The 18356-nt window shown below is 47.1% G+C and overlaps 1 protein-coding gene across 2 annotated transcripts in view; it reads right to left on the bottom strand.

Moving 5' to 3' along the window:
- Positions 1-15168, bottom strand: part of LMBR1 (limb development membrane protein 1) — a 146923-nt gene extending 131755 nt beyond the window's left edge. The window contains exon 1 of one of the 2 annotated variants that reach the window (XM_040984373.1): positions 14948-15168. In XM_040984373.1, coding sequence (XP_040840307.1) covers positions 14948-15013 — 66 coding nt within the window. In that variant the 5' untranslated portion in view covers positions 15014-15168. The remainder of the gene's footprint in view (positions 1-14947) is intronic. The other variant, XM_040984374.1, reaches the window with a different exon arrangement.
- Positions 15169-18356: the final 3188 nt, after the last annotated feature.

The following is an 18356-nucleotide window of genomic DNA, read 5'->3' as shown; positions in this document are numbered from 1 at the left end:
TCAGAACCTGCAAAGGACACCTGGTACCACAACAGAGGATGCAGGACGGAACAAATCAATCAACTACCCCAGTCAAGTGTTGCCAATGAATGCCTGGGCAAATGGAGACTCTAAAGTGGACTATGTCAGTCAGAGGATTCTGTAGCGATTTCATCATGCTTGGAATGGCAAGAATGAATTATCAAAACCACTTGAACAGGACCCTCAGAGCATGCCCCACATCGGATGCCCCACATGGGATGGGTGGGAAGCTGGGTCTGGCTTCTCCCTTTATCTCCCCCCTTACCCCAGATACAGAAAAAAAAGCCAATAATGTGGAAACAATGGTCTGACCCACTTTCCTGTAGCCACTGAACCTTTGTGCCCTAATCAACTATGTAAAGATTGTCAAAATAAAGCAATTTCAAAAAAAAAAAAATACAAAGAATCATAAGGGAAGAAGAGGAACCAAATCATAAGATAGAAGCATAATGATTTCCTATCAAAGTTATCCCCAAATTATCCTTGTTTAAAGAGTCACCAAAGACTCACTGGTGAAGTTTTTCTAGATTTTTTTTTTTTTTTTTTTTGCTAAAGCGTTGGTTTTCTCAAAGCACTTCCCAAATAAGCAGGTGTTATTATTCTTTGGCCTTCCAGAAAGACAATGATCAAAATGCCTTAAGCACCCCAAAGCCTGCTGCCAGGATCTTTACTTGTGACTGGTCTGCTCTGGCTCTGCTGGAACCACTCCCACCTCCTGTTAGCCACAACTTCGACTGCGCTTGGTCTTCATACTGGTAAGCTCATGCTTCATCTCCTGCTAAAATTCTTTAAGGAAACATTTCAGGACCCTTTTTTAAAAAGTCATTTATTCAAAAGGAATAAATAGAGATAAAAAGACCTGTACAGAAAAAAAAGGAAGATAGATAAACAGCCAGACCGACCGACCGACCTTCCATCCGATGGCTCCCTCACCCAGGTTGCAGTAGCAGGAAGCCGATTCAGAAGTGACACAGCCAGGACTCAAATCAACATTCTCACAGGATGCCAGAGTTACAAACAGAGCCTTAAGCCACTGCACTACAGCACTAGACCGTCCTTCAGCACCTTGATCCCACTGGTTTAAGATTCCTATTCCAAGTTCTGCTGTTGTCTGCAGCTAATCCGAGTTTGACATCCATCAGTAGAAAGATTGTGCCACTTTAACTTTTAAAAATTGTTTAAACTGAACCAACTGAGATGCCTGTACATCTGTTATTGTTTTTGGCATCAATCATCAGTATCTTTCATTCAAAGATTATTCTTTCCCTTATTATTCTTTTCCTGGCTATATGTCACTGTTGAGATCTTCAATATCGTCTCATCCTTCTTAAAATAAGTTAACAATTTGCAAACTGCTGGTTTCTTTTTTTTTTAAGATTTATTTTTATTATTTTTTTATTGGAAAGGCGGATATACAGAGAGGAAATACAGAGAGGAAGATCTTCCGTCCGATGATTCACTCCCCAAGTGAGCCGCAACGGCCGATGCTATGCCGGTCCGAAGCCAGGAGCCTCTTCCGGGTCTCCCACGCGGGTGCAGGGTCCCAAAGCTTTGGGCCGTCCTCGACTGCTTTCCCAGGCCACAGGCAGGGAGCTGGAAGGGAAGCGCGGCTGCCGGGATTAGAACCGGCACCCATATGGGATCCCGGGTGTGCAAGGCGAGGACCTTTAACCACTTGCGCCACCGCGCCGGGCCCAAACTGCTGGTTTCTTTGGAGCATTTGCCCAGAGAAAAATTTGGAAAGTATCAATGATTTTTACCATTCTTCCACCCAAATATCAGTAACTTGATACTTGCTTTTTGCTTCAGTTTCAGCATAATTCACATTACGCTGACAAAGGCTTTTTTAAAACTAACATCTCATTGTTCTTAGTGCCTCAAATTAGCTCCTATTCAGACATGTTTTATAACAAGTTGATTCAAGTGTATTCAGCTGCAATGCAATTTTTTAGAAAATATGCACTTTTTCATAATGCATTTCCACAAACTCTTCGAAGACCTCTTAACAAAGAAAAGCTGAGGACCAGGTGGCTTCACTGATTGTCATCAAATATTAAAATATATTTATATGATCTTATTATATTCCTCTCAAACTCTTCCAAACATCTGAAGTAGACAGAACATTTCAAGACATATTCTATGAGGCCAGCATTACTCTGACACCAAACCCAGAAAAAGATACCACAACAAAACTACAGGCCAACACCCCTGATGAATATAGCTGCAAAATTCTCAACAAAACTCTGGCACACCAAATACAACAGAATATTAAATGGGGAATATCTGTGATATATGGGATTTATTCCAGGAATACAAAAATGTTGCTTCTGCTATTGGACAGGCAGCCAGGCAGTTTAGGATCTGTTGAGGTGGAGGTGCCAAGCCGCCAGCCCCTACCTACTCCACATGTAATCACTTGTCATTCAGAATACCCTCTTTCCCGGGATACTTATCTTCATCATTCAGGACCTGTGAGGAGATGCCATGCACACATGTATATTCCACTTCATGTGGAATTTCATGATAGCTTTACAAAACTCGTAGGTGGCTTCATGTCCACCAAGGCCACACACACACACAGCTCATAAAAAGTCCTCTTTCTTTCACTGCAGACCACAACCATAGGAGGCATTAACGTGCTCAATCTCTCTCCTGCTCTCCCCAGCCCATTCTCCTGTGGGCTGTCATTGCTCTGCAGGCAACAAGCCATGCTCATGTATGTGTGCATATTCTAAACTACAAATTCTTATCTTTGTGCACAGCAAGAACCTGGAATAAAAATTAATAACTTACTCCAACACTTGAGTTTAACATATGGAAATCAACTAGTGTGACATACCACGATAACAGGAAAATCATATAACCATCGCTAACAGATACAGAAAAGGCACTTGCAAATCAGCCCTCTTTGATTAAGAAAAGAAGAAGAAAAAGAAAAAAGCTCTGAAGACCATACATGAAAAGTCCTCAGCTAACACTATATTCAACAGTGGAAAACTGAAAGCTTTCCCATTAAGATGGGGAACAGGGCCAGCACCATGCCACAGCAGCTCAAACAAAAGGATGCAAAAAGGCATTTCAGGCAGAAAGGAAACACGAGCAGGTATGCCCGTTCTAGTATCACACAAAATAGACTTTAACACAAAAACCACCCAAAAAATGAAGAAGGGTACTGCAAAATGATCAAATAACCAATTCAACAGGAATATATGATTACAGTAAGTGTATATTCACCCAACTCCAGGCCACCCACCCACGTAGAACAATTGTTAATAGATTTAAGGGAAGACGCAGACTCCATAACAGTAAGAGTGGTGGATCTCAATACTCTCGTATCATCAATGGACAAGCCAACAAATAAGAAACTCAACCAAGGAACGACACAGTTAACTATACCATAGATCAAAAGGACCTACCTGATATCCATAAAACATTCCATCACACAGATGCAGCACACACATTTATCTCATCAGATCACTGCACCTTCTCCAGGACAAATCACATGACAAGCTCTAAAGTAAGCCTCATCCAATTCAAAGGCATAGAAACCACCAGGGAATGAAGCTGGGAACCAACAACTCCAGAAACACCAGAAAATACATGAACAATTTGGAGAATAAATAGCTTGCTTCTGAATGAACAATGATTCACAGGAAAAAAAATGAAAGGGAAATGTTAAAGCTTCTTAGAAATGAATGCATATAGTACACAATACAGAATGCCAAGGTGAGGTTGCCTGTACCAGATGTGACAGCAGCACCCAACAGCACACATGAGAACCAAGAAGGGAGGGGGTGGAGCCGGCAGGGGAATACGGATGGGGGGCGGTTCCCTTGCTGGACAGCTACCCCCACTGGAGAGCATGGGCTGGGATGGGGACAGACCAGACTAGGCAGGGCTACAACACCTATGCGCCTCATGTGGACCAGATCAGGGAAAAACCAGGCTGGGCTGATTATTCCTACTGGTGCACACAAAATTAGAGTGGGTGAGGGTTTTGGGGCTTAGCCACAGCATCAGCTGGCAGAAGCTGGCCCTGGGGGCTAAGTCTGTCAAGTTCAACCACAAAACCATCTGAAGAGCGCAAAAATCTGGGAGTGGGAGTGGCCTGGGAGGGAAATAGTGGGCTCCTCCCTCTTGAGTTACCACCCCCAAGGGAGAGCCCAAAAACTGGGACAGGGGCTGGAGTGGCTGGACAGAATGACACCCAACAGCATCCGTGAGGGCTGGATAATTGAGCTGGTTAGATGGAACAAGGCTTTAATACCCATTGACATGTATGAGAGCAGAAGGGGATGTGGGACAGACTGGACTAGTCTGCCGCACATACTGGCAAACCAAGGCAGGGGGCAGGCCTGATGGGGGTTATTGTGGGTCACTCCGACTAGGCTGCAGCTCCTTCTGGTTTGTGTGAGGGCCGAGTATGTGCTGGGCAGATTCAGGATGGATTGCAGCACCCACTGGTTCCAGTGGAAGACAGGGATGGAAAAAGAACCAACCCAGCAATTGCAACCACCAGCTGATTGGGGCGATGGACTGTGCTGGGCCCTGTGCTTGCTAGTACATACAAGAATCTGGTCTGGGATCACCTCAGACAAAGTTTCTTTGGGGATCTCCCCAATCAAACTGCTGGATTCAGAACCCTAACCATGGAAAGTCAATCAACCACCTCAGCTATGTGTTGGCAGCGAAAACCTGGGCAAATGGAGACTCTATGATGGGCTATATCAATCAGTGGATTCTTCAACGACCTCATTGTGCTTGGAGTGGCGGGAGTGACAGCAATTCAGAACTATCGAACTATCAAAACCACCTGAGCAGGACCCTCGGAGCATGCCCCACATCAAGGATCTGGGGCAGGTGGAAGACTGGGTGGGGCTTCCCTTAAAATCCCCTTTTGCATCAGATATATTAGGGAAACAATACGGAACTAATTGTCTTGCCCATCTTCCTGTAGCGCTTGAACCTTTTTACCCTAATTACGTAAAGATTGTCAAAAAAATAACAAAGAAAAAGAAATGAATGCATATGACAACACGACATACCAGGACATATGAAATACAACAAAAGCAGTGCTGAGAAGTCACTTCACAGCAGTTAGTGTCAATATCAAAACTGCGAAGGCATCAAATAAATGACCTATCATTGCATCTCAAGAAGCTTGAAAATCAACAGCAAACTAATCACAAAGTTAGCAGAAAGAAATAATGAAATAAGCAAAATTGAAACAAAAAGATGCATGAGATCAATGAATCAGTTTTTTTAATCACAAAATTGATATACTGTTGGCCCAACTAAACAAAAACAGAGAAAACTCAAATAAATAATAAAATCAGAGATTAAAAGGGAAATAAAATAACGGATATCAGAGATACAAAGAATCTTCGGAGGAATTATTACAAACAGCTGTGTGCCAATCAACAGGCAAATGCAGAGGAAACAGAATAACTTCCAGACACATAAAATTTACTGAAACAGCCTCAAAAAGACATCGAAAGCCAATAATTAGGACAGAGATTAAATCAATAATAATTCTTCCAACAAAGAAAAGCCCAGGACCAGATAATTCCACTACTGAATTTTTTTTTATACAGAATTATTTTTATTGGACAAGCAGATTCACAGAGAAAAGGGGCAAAAGCAGAGACAAAGATCTTCCCTCCACTGGTTCACTCCCCAAATGGCCACGACAGCTGGAGCTGAGCCAACCCAAAGCCAGGACCCAGGAGCTTCTTCCAGGTATCCCACATGGGTGCAAGGTCCCAAGGGTTTAAGGCATCCTCCACTGCTCTCCCACACAATATGCAAGGAGCTGAGTGGGAAGCAGGGCAGCCAGTACATGAACTGGCACCCGCGGACCTTGTGGACCAATGAACCTTGCCCAGGAGCAGATCTCAATACACCTGGTTTTATCATCAATTCTGGTCTCGGCAGTCCCATTGTTTGGTGCGGTTTTGTATCTAACACATATTTCAACGTAATCAAGGCAATATATAAACTCGTAGCCAGCAGTGAATAGGGAAAAGTTGGAAGCATATCTACTATGATGGAGAACCAGACAAATGTGCAATCTCCCCGCTGCTATTCAATACAGTCCTGGAAGTTTCAATTAGAGCTAAAAGGCAAGAAAAAGAAATTAAAGGGACACAATTGGGAACGAGGAAGCCAAGCTATTTCCATTTGCAGATGGTATGACACTCTATATAACAAAACCAAAAGAATCTACTAAGAAACTATTGGAAAGCATAAAAGTTTCTCAAGGTTGCAGAATATAAGATCAATGAGCAAAAAAAAAAAAAAATCAATGGTCTTTGTATACACAAACAATTCCATGGCTGAAAAAGAACTTCTAAGATCATTCCCATTCCCTATAGCAGCGAAGACTTAAACATCTTGGAATAAATTTAACCAAGAACATAAGGGATCCCTATGAAGAAAACTACAAAACACTGACAAAGAAATAGAAAAAGACTTCAAGACACAGAAAAATCTGCCATTTTTGTGTATTGGTAGAATCAATATCATTAACATGCCCATATAACTGAAAGTAATCTATAAATTTGATGGGATTCCAATTAGAATAACTATAATTTTCTTCTCAGAACTAGAAAAAAAGAGATGTTGAAATCCAAAACACACGAGATCCCAACTAACTAACTAATCTTAAGCAACCAAACCAAAGCTAGATATTGCAATACCAGACTTCATCACATAACACAAGGCAACTATAATCAAAACAGCCTCGTACTGTCATAAAAACAGACACAAGACCAACAGAACTGAAAAGAAATCACAGGAATGGGGGGCTGCCACAGAGGCTCGGCAGGCTAATCCTCTGCCTTTAAGTGCTGGCAACCCATAGTGCCAGTTCGTGTTCCAGCTGCTCAATTTCCCCTCCAGCTCCCTTATCACGGCCAAGGAAAGTAGTAGAGGCTGGCTCAAGTTCTTGGGCACCTGCATTCACACAGGAGATCCAGAAGAAGCTCCTGGCTCCTGGCCGGATCAGCTCAGCTCCAACAACTGCAGCCATTTGGGCAATGAACCAGAACATAGAAGATTCTCATTCTCTCTCTCTCTCTCTCTCTCCCTCCTTTTCTGCTTTCCTCACTCCCTCCCTCCCTCTTTCTTCATTTTCAATCTGTAAATCTTCCTTTCAAATAAAAGTAAATAAATCTTTGTTTTTAAACAAACAAGAAATCCCAGAAATGAACCCACACAACGATAGCCAATTTATTTTCAACAAACAAACTGATATCAATCCAGGGAGAAATGGTGCTGCAAAAATTTGTTGCTCATGTAGAATTAAGAAACAAGAACCCAACATTTCACCTCATACAAAAATCAACCAAGCAGATCAAGGATATAAATCTCAGATTTGACACCACCAACTTACTAGAGGAAAACACTGGGAACACTCTGCAACACAGAAGCACAAACAAACACTTCATGGAAAATACCCCAAAGCACAGGCAACTAAAGTAAAAGTAAACAAATGGGATTACACCAAGCTAAAATGCTTCTGCACTACAAAGCAAACTCAATAAAGCGAAGTCAGCCAGGCCCAGCAGAGCAGCTCAACTGGCTAAACCTCCACCTCCAAGTGCCAGCATACCATATGGACATCAATTCATGACCCAGCTACTCCACTCCCATCCAGCTCCCTGCTAACAGCCTCGGAGAGCAGCGGAAGATGGCCCAAAGCCTTGGAACCCTGCACTCACATGGGAAATGAGCCAATCCCAAAAGGTCAGATACCACATATTTGCTCTAGTATTAAAGATAACTTCCATCGAAAGTCTCAATGCTAATATGGCTAAGAGTTATTTTGCTCATCTTCTTATGGAATGGCTCTTTCTTCTTTCAATGTGTAGTTTTGTAGTGTCAAATCTAATTATTTTTGCAGTGAATCTTATCTTTTCACACTTCCTAGGTATTTGTATCTCTCCTAATAACTTCTTGCGATTCATTAATTGATCATCCATAAGAGATGGATTGCTTGTAAACACTTGAGTTTGTAAATGTCCATTTCAACCCTGCTTTGCTGCATATCATGAATAATGAAGTTCTAGTTATTAATTGTAATTCCTCCAGTGCCACAAGAGTCACACACTGGCATCTGTTCCTACGAGAAGGTTTCTGATTCCTGTTTTCACCACTCTTGTGATGCATTTTTATTTTTGTAGCATGTTTGTTAACTGCATGTTGATGATACTTTATTATTTTCATCCCGATGTGGACGGTGCTCACTGGTTTTGGGGGATATGTATATATAGTGGAAGTGTAGTGGGGACTGATATGTTCAGGTATGAAGACAAAGTGCTGTATGTCTCTGCATACACGCCAAAGATGGCCTCCTAGTGAAAGAGCTGAATACATCCTGACAGTAGGATGCTGGACTCCCTGACACTGTGCATGCCTGCAACGTCAGGAAACACTTCCCTCACAGCACGAGGGACTTGTGACTGTTCATGAAGGACATCCATTGCAATACTAGAAGGGAGATCAATGCGGTGGGGTGAGGGGAAGGACCGTGGGGAAGGACACAGGCCAGCACAGAGCCTATGGAACTATATCATAAAACAAAATGTTTAAAAAAGATGAGTAAGCTATAGAGCCACTGTACAACACTGTACCTACAGAATAGTCACACATACGATAATTTTTATGAAGAGCAGAGAGCTAATGTTATTCTCACAATTAGCTTTTTTGAAAAGGAGAAAACAACAAAAACATCTGAAACACAATTAAGAATGCCACTGTTTCCTATGTCCATCACAGAACTAGGAAGTAGTGAAATCTATTCAAAAGGACAGCCTCCTACGAAAGTTTCCTGCAGCTCCTGGAAACAAAGGCCACATGCTTAGTGCCTTAAAACTGCACACAGATGAGAAGTCAGCTACGGTCTCCTGGGCCGAAATCGAGGCATCAGCAGAGCTAGTTCTTCCGGGGACTCGAGGGGTAAGCCCATCTCCTCGACTTGTCCCACTTCTGGAAGCCCTGCAACACTTCTTGGCTTGTGCCTTCTCAATCCTGAAAGAAATCATTCCAATTCTGCTTCTGACATCACCTCCTGTTCTCTGATTGTGCCCCTCCTGCCCTCGCTAACGAGGACTCCTGGGATTATCCTGCACTTATTCAGATTAATGCACCATAACCTGTCCCTTAACATAACATCTACAAAGTGCCTTTTGCCATTTAAAGTAACATAGCCACAGATTCCTGGAATCAAGTTTAGGGACCCTTTCTTTTTTTCCAATTACAATTTTTTTATTTTTCTCCTTTATTTTTACTTTTTTTTTAAATAATCTTACTAAGTTGATTAGGGTACAAAGGGTCAAGGGCTACAGGAAAGTGGGTAATACCATTTTTTCCACACGAATATCATTTTTTCCCTGTATCTGGGGTCAAGGGATAAACAAAGGGAGAAGCCCCACCCAGCCTCCCACCCATCCCAAGGCCCCGATGTGAGGCATGCTCCGAGGGTCCTGCTCAAGCAGTTTTGATAGTTAAACAGTTCTAAATTGCTGCCAATCTCGCTGTTCCAATCACGATGAAACCTATTCAGAATCCATTGGCTGACATAGTCTCTTCATGGGGTTCTGAGATCAACAGTTCAGTTAGAGGGATCTCCAAAGAAACTCCACCTGAGATGATCCCAGACCTGATTCTTGTGTGAGTTTGCCAATACAGGGTCCGGCACCGTCAAGTTTAGGGATTTTTGTATCACCTACCACAGACGGGGTGCTGATTTAATCCAGCTTTGCAAAGTTAAATACAAAAACCTCAATATCTCTACTCCACCCATTTTTGTTCACCTAACGTACAAGATCATATGAATATACATCAGATATTGAATTTGTATCTTTTATAGCATCCTGAAAAAAGACTTTACAACCAAGAAAAAGTTCCTGCCATCTGGGAGCAAGACTATCGCCTGGGCCTGCAGGAGGCTACAAGCTGGCTAGCAATTCAGAGAAGGGCATCTCAGCTAGGCTTTGATTACGGAGCCTTCGGATGAACAGGCAGTTCTGAGAACATCAAGGCCAAGGCCGTGTGAACTCATGATGAAGCCTAAACGAGACCACTCCGTGAGCATACTTGAACAAAGGAAAAACACAATGTAAAAATCACAAAAACAGGCCTTGCGCGGTAGCCTAGTGGCTAAAGTCTGGGATTCCACATGGGCACCAGTCTAATCCCAGCTGCTCCACTTCCCATCCAGCTCCCCGCCTGTGGCTTGGGAAAGCAGTCAAGGACAGCCCAATGCTTTGAGACCCTGTACCCACGTGGGAGACCTGGAGGAGGCTCCAGGTTCCTGGCTTTGGATCAGTAAGTTCCAAGCGTTGTAGCCACGTGAGGAGTGAATTATTGGACAGAAAATCTTCTCTGTCTCTCCTCCTCTATATATATCTGACTTTACAATAAAAATTAATAAATATTTTTTTTTTAAAAAGAAAGAAAAAAGGGATTTCCACGCCATCATGGTGAGGGATGGCCAACTCATGGGGCCTGGAGGTGTGGGGTTCAGAGGGGACCAGGGGAATAGCACAGGTGGGGGCGTTTGGGGACCTGGGGGAGTGAACCCGGGGATTTCCTCAGGTGCTTGGTCCCAGGTGGGGTAGGGAGGGGGAGGGGAGACCCCTAGGTTAGCATGTTGGCCTGGGAGTATGGCAAATCCGGCTTGGGGAACTCTGAACGGGCCTGGATCTTGAGTGTGTGGAAGGATAAGGTCCTAAACCAGCACATGAGCCAAGAACTTGGGACCCTGGAGGGTGAAGAGCTCCAGACCAGGATCCCAGTCCACCAGAAGGCTGGGGAGCCCACGTGCTCCCAGGCACAGGGACTATGGACCAAGCAGGCAAAGTGGCAGGGGTATGGGAGCGAAGTTGAAGGAGTGTGTGAGGAATGACTTCTGAGGGACTCCCAATGACAAGGCCACTGAACAAGCAAGTAAGCAAGGGGGCTGAGACCAGGCAGTTTGGAGGGGAAAGGCCAGAGGACCTTTAAGGTCAAGATGGATGCACCAGCTCACGTGGAAGGCCTGAACTGGGCTAGTTAGCAGGGATCTCAACTGGCCATCATTCACAGGCCCACACTAAAGTTAGGCCTATGGGCCTAGATCACAGCACCCACAAGTAAGAGTCACAAAAGAGGACAGATAATGTCAAGCTGGGCCATGACACTAACCAGCACGCAAGAGAACCAGGTCTAGAGAGCAGATTCTGCGGGGGATATGTGGGCTCCCCTGTGGAACTGCAATTCCCACTGGTTAGTTACTAGGAAGTAGTGATGGGCTGAACTCAGTGTGACCATGGAACCTTCTGACACTCATGGGTGCTATAGTTAAGAACAGCCTAGGTAGGTCCAGGCTATAGCACCCTAAGGTGCACCCAAGAATAGGGTGTGGGGAAGACCAGGCCACAACATCCACCAACTTAAGACACAGGCTGGGACTGAAGGGGCAGACTATACTAGGTAAGGACCTAGCAACCACTGGCACATGTGAGATTAAGGTCTGGAAGTGGACCTGGTGGAGGAACTTGGGAAAGTCCCCTGGTGGGCTGCAGCACCCACTGTTGAACGTGTCCAGATGTTGGTCAGGCCAGGCTAGTTAGCTCCATCCATTGGCAAGTGTGCGGGATCATGCTGGAGCAGGCAGGGCAGACCAACCTTAGTCCACGGACATGTGCAGGATTCAGGCTGGAGTGTGGGTCATGCCAGGTTAGGCTACAATTTGTATGAGTCCAGAATGGGAGCAGACTGGGTAGGACTAGGCTACAGCACCACCAGCAAGAGCGGGGATTGGGGCAGACCATGACAGGTCAGACTGCAGCATCCAAAGGAAAGGCCATGATAGGGGATGGGCTATGCCAAGCTAGGTCAGAGCAATCACTGGCACATGCCAAAATCTGTGGCTGGGAACAAGCCTGGATCTGGAGCTAAGGGGATGTCCTAACTGAGTTGTAGTTTCCACTGGTGAGCAAAAGAGCTGGAACAGGGGTGGGGATCTAGGCTTGACAGGACTACAGTGTCCCTCAGCTTGGGTGTGGCCTGGGTCTAGGGTGTGCCATACTGGACTAGACTCCAGCACCTGCTGGTGCTTGTGAGAGGTGGTTATAGCACAGGCTGGGCTAGATCTTGGCACTCGTTAAACAACATGACAGCTGTGTCTAGGCATGGACCTGGTACAACTGGGCTATATCACCCAACAGTAAGAACTGGAATGGGTGCGGGCTGGTTGCGCAAGGCCACTGCTCCTTGCCAGGACAGGAGGTAGACTAAGTCAACCCGGGCCAAAGACACACTGGTGTGCGTAAGATCTGCCACTGGGAGAAGACTGACGTGATAGAGGAGCTTGAGAAACTCCTTTGCCAGGGTGCAGGTCCTGCAGCTGAGCGCAAGAACCAAGATAAGGAGCAGCTAAGACCTGGCCAGGTTACAGTACCCAGCAGCATATGAGTGGTTGAGGTCTGGGGGTGGGCCAGGCTGAGCCACTTAATTAACACCCACTGGCAGATCCAAGAACCAAAACAGGCGCAGGACAGGACAGGTCAAGCCACAATACCAGTCAGTTCACATTAGGGCCAGGACTGGGGACTAGCTGGGGTGGGCTAGGCTACAGCTCCCACCAGCATGAAGTGGAACTGGAGGCAGACTGGGCCAAACCAGGCTACAGCACCCACCGACAAATGCCAAGCTAAAGCGGGCCATGCCAGTCTGAGCCATGGCACCCATCAGTACACATGAGACCGGGCAGGAGGAGGAGGAACATGTGGTCCATGCCCGGTAGGAAGGCTGTAGGAAGCTCAACTGCTGGATCACTGCTCCCACTGGCAAGCATGAGAACTAGGATGGGGGCAAGCCAGGACGGGCAGGGCTATAACACCTACTGACCAGCATGTGAACTGGAATAGAGGAAGAGCCAGGCTCTAGCCCACAGCTGGTACATGCCCCGCTTCCCTTCCAGCTCCCTGCCTGTGGCCCGGGAAAGCAGTCAAGGATGGCCCAAAGCCTTGGGACCCTGCACCCGTGTGGGAGACCCAGAAGAAACTCCAGGCTCTTGACTTCAGATCTGCTCAGTTCTGGCCATTGTGACCACTTGGGGAGAGACTCAATGGACTGAAGATCTTCCTCTCTGTCTCTCCTCTCTCTGTGTATCTGCCTTTCCAATGAAAACAAAATGAATCTTTTATTTATTTATTTTAATGCACACCCTCTAAACTAACAATTGCATTCTGAGGTAACAGAATGATCACACCATTCATTAAAAGACATTTTTAAACAGTCATATCCAAAACCTAGATGCTACTGATGTGCCATGAATAGCAAAATGAAAAACTAAACTGCACTACAGTCAAGCAACTACAGAACTGAGAATGAATTATCACACACACCACACATGAAATTTCAAAGTACAGAGTGAAACTAGATATAAATGAATGCATGCTCTAAGATTCCTGTAATACAAAATCAAAAATTAGACAAGCCATTGTCAGGGCCATGGTTACCATTAACAGAGTCCAGAGTAAATGGATGGGAGATGGCAAGGGAAAGTGGTAAAATATTGGAGAGGCTGGTAAATGTTTTTTCAGTTCATTAATGTATGGGGCAGAGATAAAAATAAGAGAAATGTTCCATCTGCTGGTGGAATCCCCAACTCTACAACAGCTGAGACTGGCTGAAGCCAGAAGCGGGGAACTCCCTGGGTCTCCCCCATGGGTGGTGGGGACCCAAGCACTCCAGGCACTGACTAGCAAGAGGCTGCAATCAGAAGAGGAAATGGATGCATCTTAACCCCTGTGCCACGTGTCGAACCCAAGACTACACAGGTGCGCTCACTAAGAAATGCTTCAAAGGGTCAAGGACTTACACACCTTCTCTCCGTATCGTAGCTTCAATTATCAACACAATAATATGCTGTTATCGAACCTTCCAAATTCCACAAGCTCTTCGTTCTAAAACAGGATTTAGCAATGCGATTCTCAGTTTTCAAGATCAACTACACAAATTGAGCGGTTCGAGAATTTACCCCAAATCATGAATATGACTGCATCTGACAATAGTTAAAACAGAAAGAAGCGCCGAGACTTTACATACTTATGAAAACACACACAAAAATCCAATCTTAATGTACTAGCGCATCATGACAAGGCTTCAAAGTCCGCTTCCCCATCCCTGCCAAAAGATGAAACAGACGACTTCTGCGAAAGTTGACTACAGAGCCAAACGTACTTTCATCCATATCCTCTCTCCCATAAACAAGTGTTCTCACCCCAAATGGGAACGTGTCGCGCTCGACCTGAGGGAGAAGCACCAAGGTCAGGCAGCCCGGTGCAGGGAGGAACAGGAGGTGTGAACCCCAACACTGCAACTAACTGCCCGCTCCCCCAGCCGAATGCCCAGAGAGCGGCAGAGCCTCGCCAGCGCCGCGGACACCGCAGCTCCGCCCCTGAGCAGCCCCACAGGGGCCACACCTGTGCCCACACCTGCCCGCCTGGCCCGGCCAGCAGCGGGGCCAGCGCCCAGCACCTGCAGGCAAGATGCCAGGGTTAGGACAGGGTGCTAAGGAATGATGTCCGGGTAAGGACAGGGTGCTAAGCTTAGAATGATGCCCGGGTAAGGACGGGGGCGCAGGTGGACGTGGGAAGGGGAAAGGGCGCGACTACAGCCCACGGAGAGTCCACTCGAGCCCGGCAGGCCCGCTGCCCCGCGCGTGGGGGCGGGGGACAGGGCAGGAAGCGGCGCAGGTGGCGATGGCGAGGCCGCCGCGGGGGGCTTCGGAGCGGGCAGGGAGGGCGCGCTGGAGGCGGCGGCAGACGCGGGGAGAGACGGGCCGAGAGGTAGGGGCGGAGGGGGCGGCGAGGGGCAAGAAGCATCGAGGCGTCCCTGAAAGCCGAGAGAGCAGGGTCGGGCCCCGGACACGCACCGTGGACTCCCGCACTTGGCTGTGGAAGTGCTGCTCCCGCGCCGACACCTCGTCCTGCCCTTCCATCCTCCTTCATGCCCGCCGCCGTGCCGCCCGCGTCCTCGCGCTCCGCCGCACCATCGCCCGCCGGCCGCAGGGCACGGACGCACACGCCGGGGCACCGGGACCGAAGAGGGCCCGAGGACCACCGCCGGAGCAGGTACCGCGACGCCGACCGCCGCCTGGGGCTGAGCGGCTACGGGCTGAGGCGGGGTCGGCCCCACGGCCGGGGGCGGGGCCGGGGCGGGGTCTGGGCGCGTCAGACGAGAGGCGCCGACGCGTCAGAGATGCGCGCCTCGGCGTCTGCGGCACCTCAGGCCGCAGGACCAGAGACGGGGCGGGACCCGGCGCCGAGGGGGCGGAGCCCGGCGCCGAGGGGCGGGGCCCGGCGCCGAGGGGCGGGGCCCGGAGGGCTTCGGGGCGGGGTTTCTGGGCCACGCCCCTCCCGGAAACGAAGGCGAACGGGTTCCAGGTCCTGTTGGGGTCCTTGTCTCGGGACACGCAGTGGGCGGACACCCGGCCTCTCTGGGTCTGATAGCGGACTCGACCTGCCCACCTGGGAATCGCAGATAACCTTGAACCGAGCCCCTTCCACATCCAGAGCGGAGTCACTTGTCCGGCGGTTTGCGGGCGTGAGGCAGCGGCTTTATTCGGAGCATGACACCACCCCCCTTCCACACTGTTTTGCGACAAACTTTGAGTGTGAAGCAAAATGTGTACATTTGCCTTTTGGATTTACTTAGCTATATGAAAGTACCATAAATGGCTACTGCTTCTAAAATGTCCTTGTGTGTCTCTGAGGAGTGAGGAAATCTTACAAACTGCTTTCAAATGTCAGCTAGACTTTTCTTTTAATTTTGTTTTAAATTTTTATAGACTTCATTGCTAAGGCAGTTATACAGGGAGGAAGATCTTCCCCCTCTGATTCACTCCCCAAATGGCCACAACGGCTAGAGCTGAGCCCATCCGAAGCCAGGAGCCAGGACTTTTTCTGGGCTTCCCGTGCAGGTGCAGGATCCCAAGGCTTTGGGCTGTCCTTGACTGCTTTCCCAGGCCGCAAGCAGGGAGCTGGATGGGAAGTATAGTAGCCAGGACATGAACCAGCAGCGCCCATAAGGGATCCCAATGCGTACAAGGGGAGGATTTAAGCCGCTACGCTACCACGCTGGGCCCCTCAACTATGAACCTAGTTCAAGTGCCCATTCGCGAACTTGTTCTTCAAAAATATTTCATGAAATATTAATTTACATTTTACATTTCTTTACATAACTTCGAGCTAAATTTCTTTACCACTGCTGAGACTTGACTTATGGTCCCTGGAGAACTTACTGTGCCTATGTCACTTTGTACCTGAAAATCGTGGGGCTTGGTTGAGCTGAGACTTGGGAACCAGGAGTTTTGGGTTTTTTTGTTTTTAAAAATTTATTTTAATTTTTGTTGCAAAGTCAGATATACAGAGAGGAAGATCTTCCGTTCGATGATTCACTCCCCAGGTGACCACAATGGCCTTTGCTGCGACAATCCAAAGCCAGGAGCCAGGAACTTCTTCCGGGTCTCCCAAAGCTTTGGGGTCCCAAGGCTTTGGGCTGCTTTCCCGGGCCACAAGCAGGGAGCTGGATGGGAAGTGGGGCTACCGGGTTAGAACCCGCACCTATATGGGCTCCTGGCGTGTTCAGGCAAGGACTTTAGCCCCACTAGGCCATCGCGCTGGGCCCAGGAACCAGGATTTTGGAATGCACATTCTGAATGAGGCACCCAAGGCACTGTGGCCTCAGGTGCACCTGACAGCCAGTGCATCTGTGACACCTCAGCTCCTTGCACGTTTTGAATGTACCTTGCACATCCTGATATTAAAAATATCAGCAGCTAAAGTCCTCGCCTTGCATGTGCCAGGATTCCATATGGGCGCTGGTTCGTGTCCCAGCTGCTCCACTTCCCATCCAGCTCCCTGCTTGTGGCCCGGGAAAGCAGTCGAGGACAGCCCAAAGCCCTGCACCCAGGTGGAGACCCGGAAGAAGCTCCTGGTTCCTGGCTTCAGATGGGCTCAGCTCCTTTGTTGTGGCCATTTGGGGAATGAATCATCAGATGGAAGATCTTTCTCTCTGTCTCTCCTCTTCTCTGTATTTTTTTCCAATAAAAATAAACAAACGAATCTTTAAAAAAAAAAAAAAAACACTTGCAGCGAGTTAAATTCAGTGTTCCCTTTAACATGTGTTTTGTTTTTGCTGCGTTACACAGCTGCCTGAAGTGACCTGGAGGTTTCTGGGTTAATCCTTCCAAATCAGAGGGAAGCAGATCAGATTTTAAGGTACGTGGTATTTAGATTCATAATCCAGAAAGTAGCTGCACACAGTATTTCAGTCAGATCAACTTAATGCCCTGGCCACCTAGACCTGTGGATTTTCTCTTATACACTTTTTAATTGTTTTATTTTTGTGTATATTTTCTTTTACTTAATATTTTATACGGAGAATCTTCCCCTCCGTCTCTCCTCCTCTCTGTATATCTGACTTTCCAATAAATAAATAAATCTTTAAAAAAAAAATCTGTTTCCCACGTTTTGAACTGGCCTGGCTCCTTCCAGTGGCCTCACATGTGAGCCCCAGCCAGGCTGGAAATGGATCATGCATTAAGATACAGGCCATTAAGCCTCTCTCTCTCTGTAACAGCCTTTCAAATAGATAAAAAAAAAAAAAGGTTTTAAAACATACATCTAAAAAAATATAAGGAAATGCACAAATGGATATGTTCATGCAATATAACATTATTTTGGGTTAAAAATGATGTATATTGGCTGCAAAAAAAAAAAAAAAGTGTAACCGTAGCCATTCCATTGTGCCTCAACAAGTATTTCACTGCTGGGAGAAAAGCAGGCAATAACTGGCTGGCATCTGGACCTGCTTCATGCCAACTCTGAGTTAAATGTACCAGTGTGCCAGCATAGTTCCCGATTCTTTATCATTAAGTCTGCAAGGGTGAGGGGGCAAGTGGGCTACCCCTGCCAGGTTACTGGCCCAGAGTTGGGGTCCCTGAGGGCTTTTACTGTGGGCACAGCTGCGGACAGTCAAACTGCCACACTGGTGGCGAGTATACGGAAGAGCTGTGAAAGGGGGCAGAGCAGGCTTAGGGCATAAAAAGCTGGTATGCTGGGGCCCTCTGGGCCAGGCCTCAGCACATACTGTCAGGAGAACCAACCCCTAATTCACTCCCCAAAATGATTGCAACGGCAGGAGGTGGGCAGTCCAAAGCCAGGACCCAGAAGCGTCTTTGGGTCTTCCATGTGGAGGGCACAGACGCAATTACTTGGGCCATCCTCTGCCGCTTTTCCAGATGCATTAGCAGAGAGCTTGATCAGAAGTGGAGCAGCTGG

This window comes from Ochotona curzoniae, unplaced genomic scaffold (assembly GCF_017591425.1).
Source record: "Ochotona curzoniae isolate NIBS_2020 unplaced genomic scaffold, NIBS_Ocur_1.0 contig_4105, whole genome shotgun sequence".
Classification (NCBI taxonomy): Eukaryota; Metazoa; Chordata; class Mammalia; order Lagomorpha; family Ochotonidae; genus Ochotona; species Ochotona curzoniae.
The sequence above is the reverse complement of the archived record's forward strand: the minus strand, read 5'-3'. Positions and strand labels throughout refer to the sequence as shown.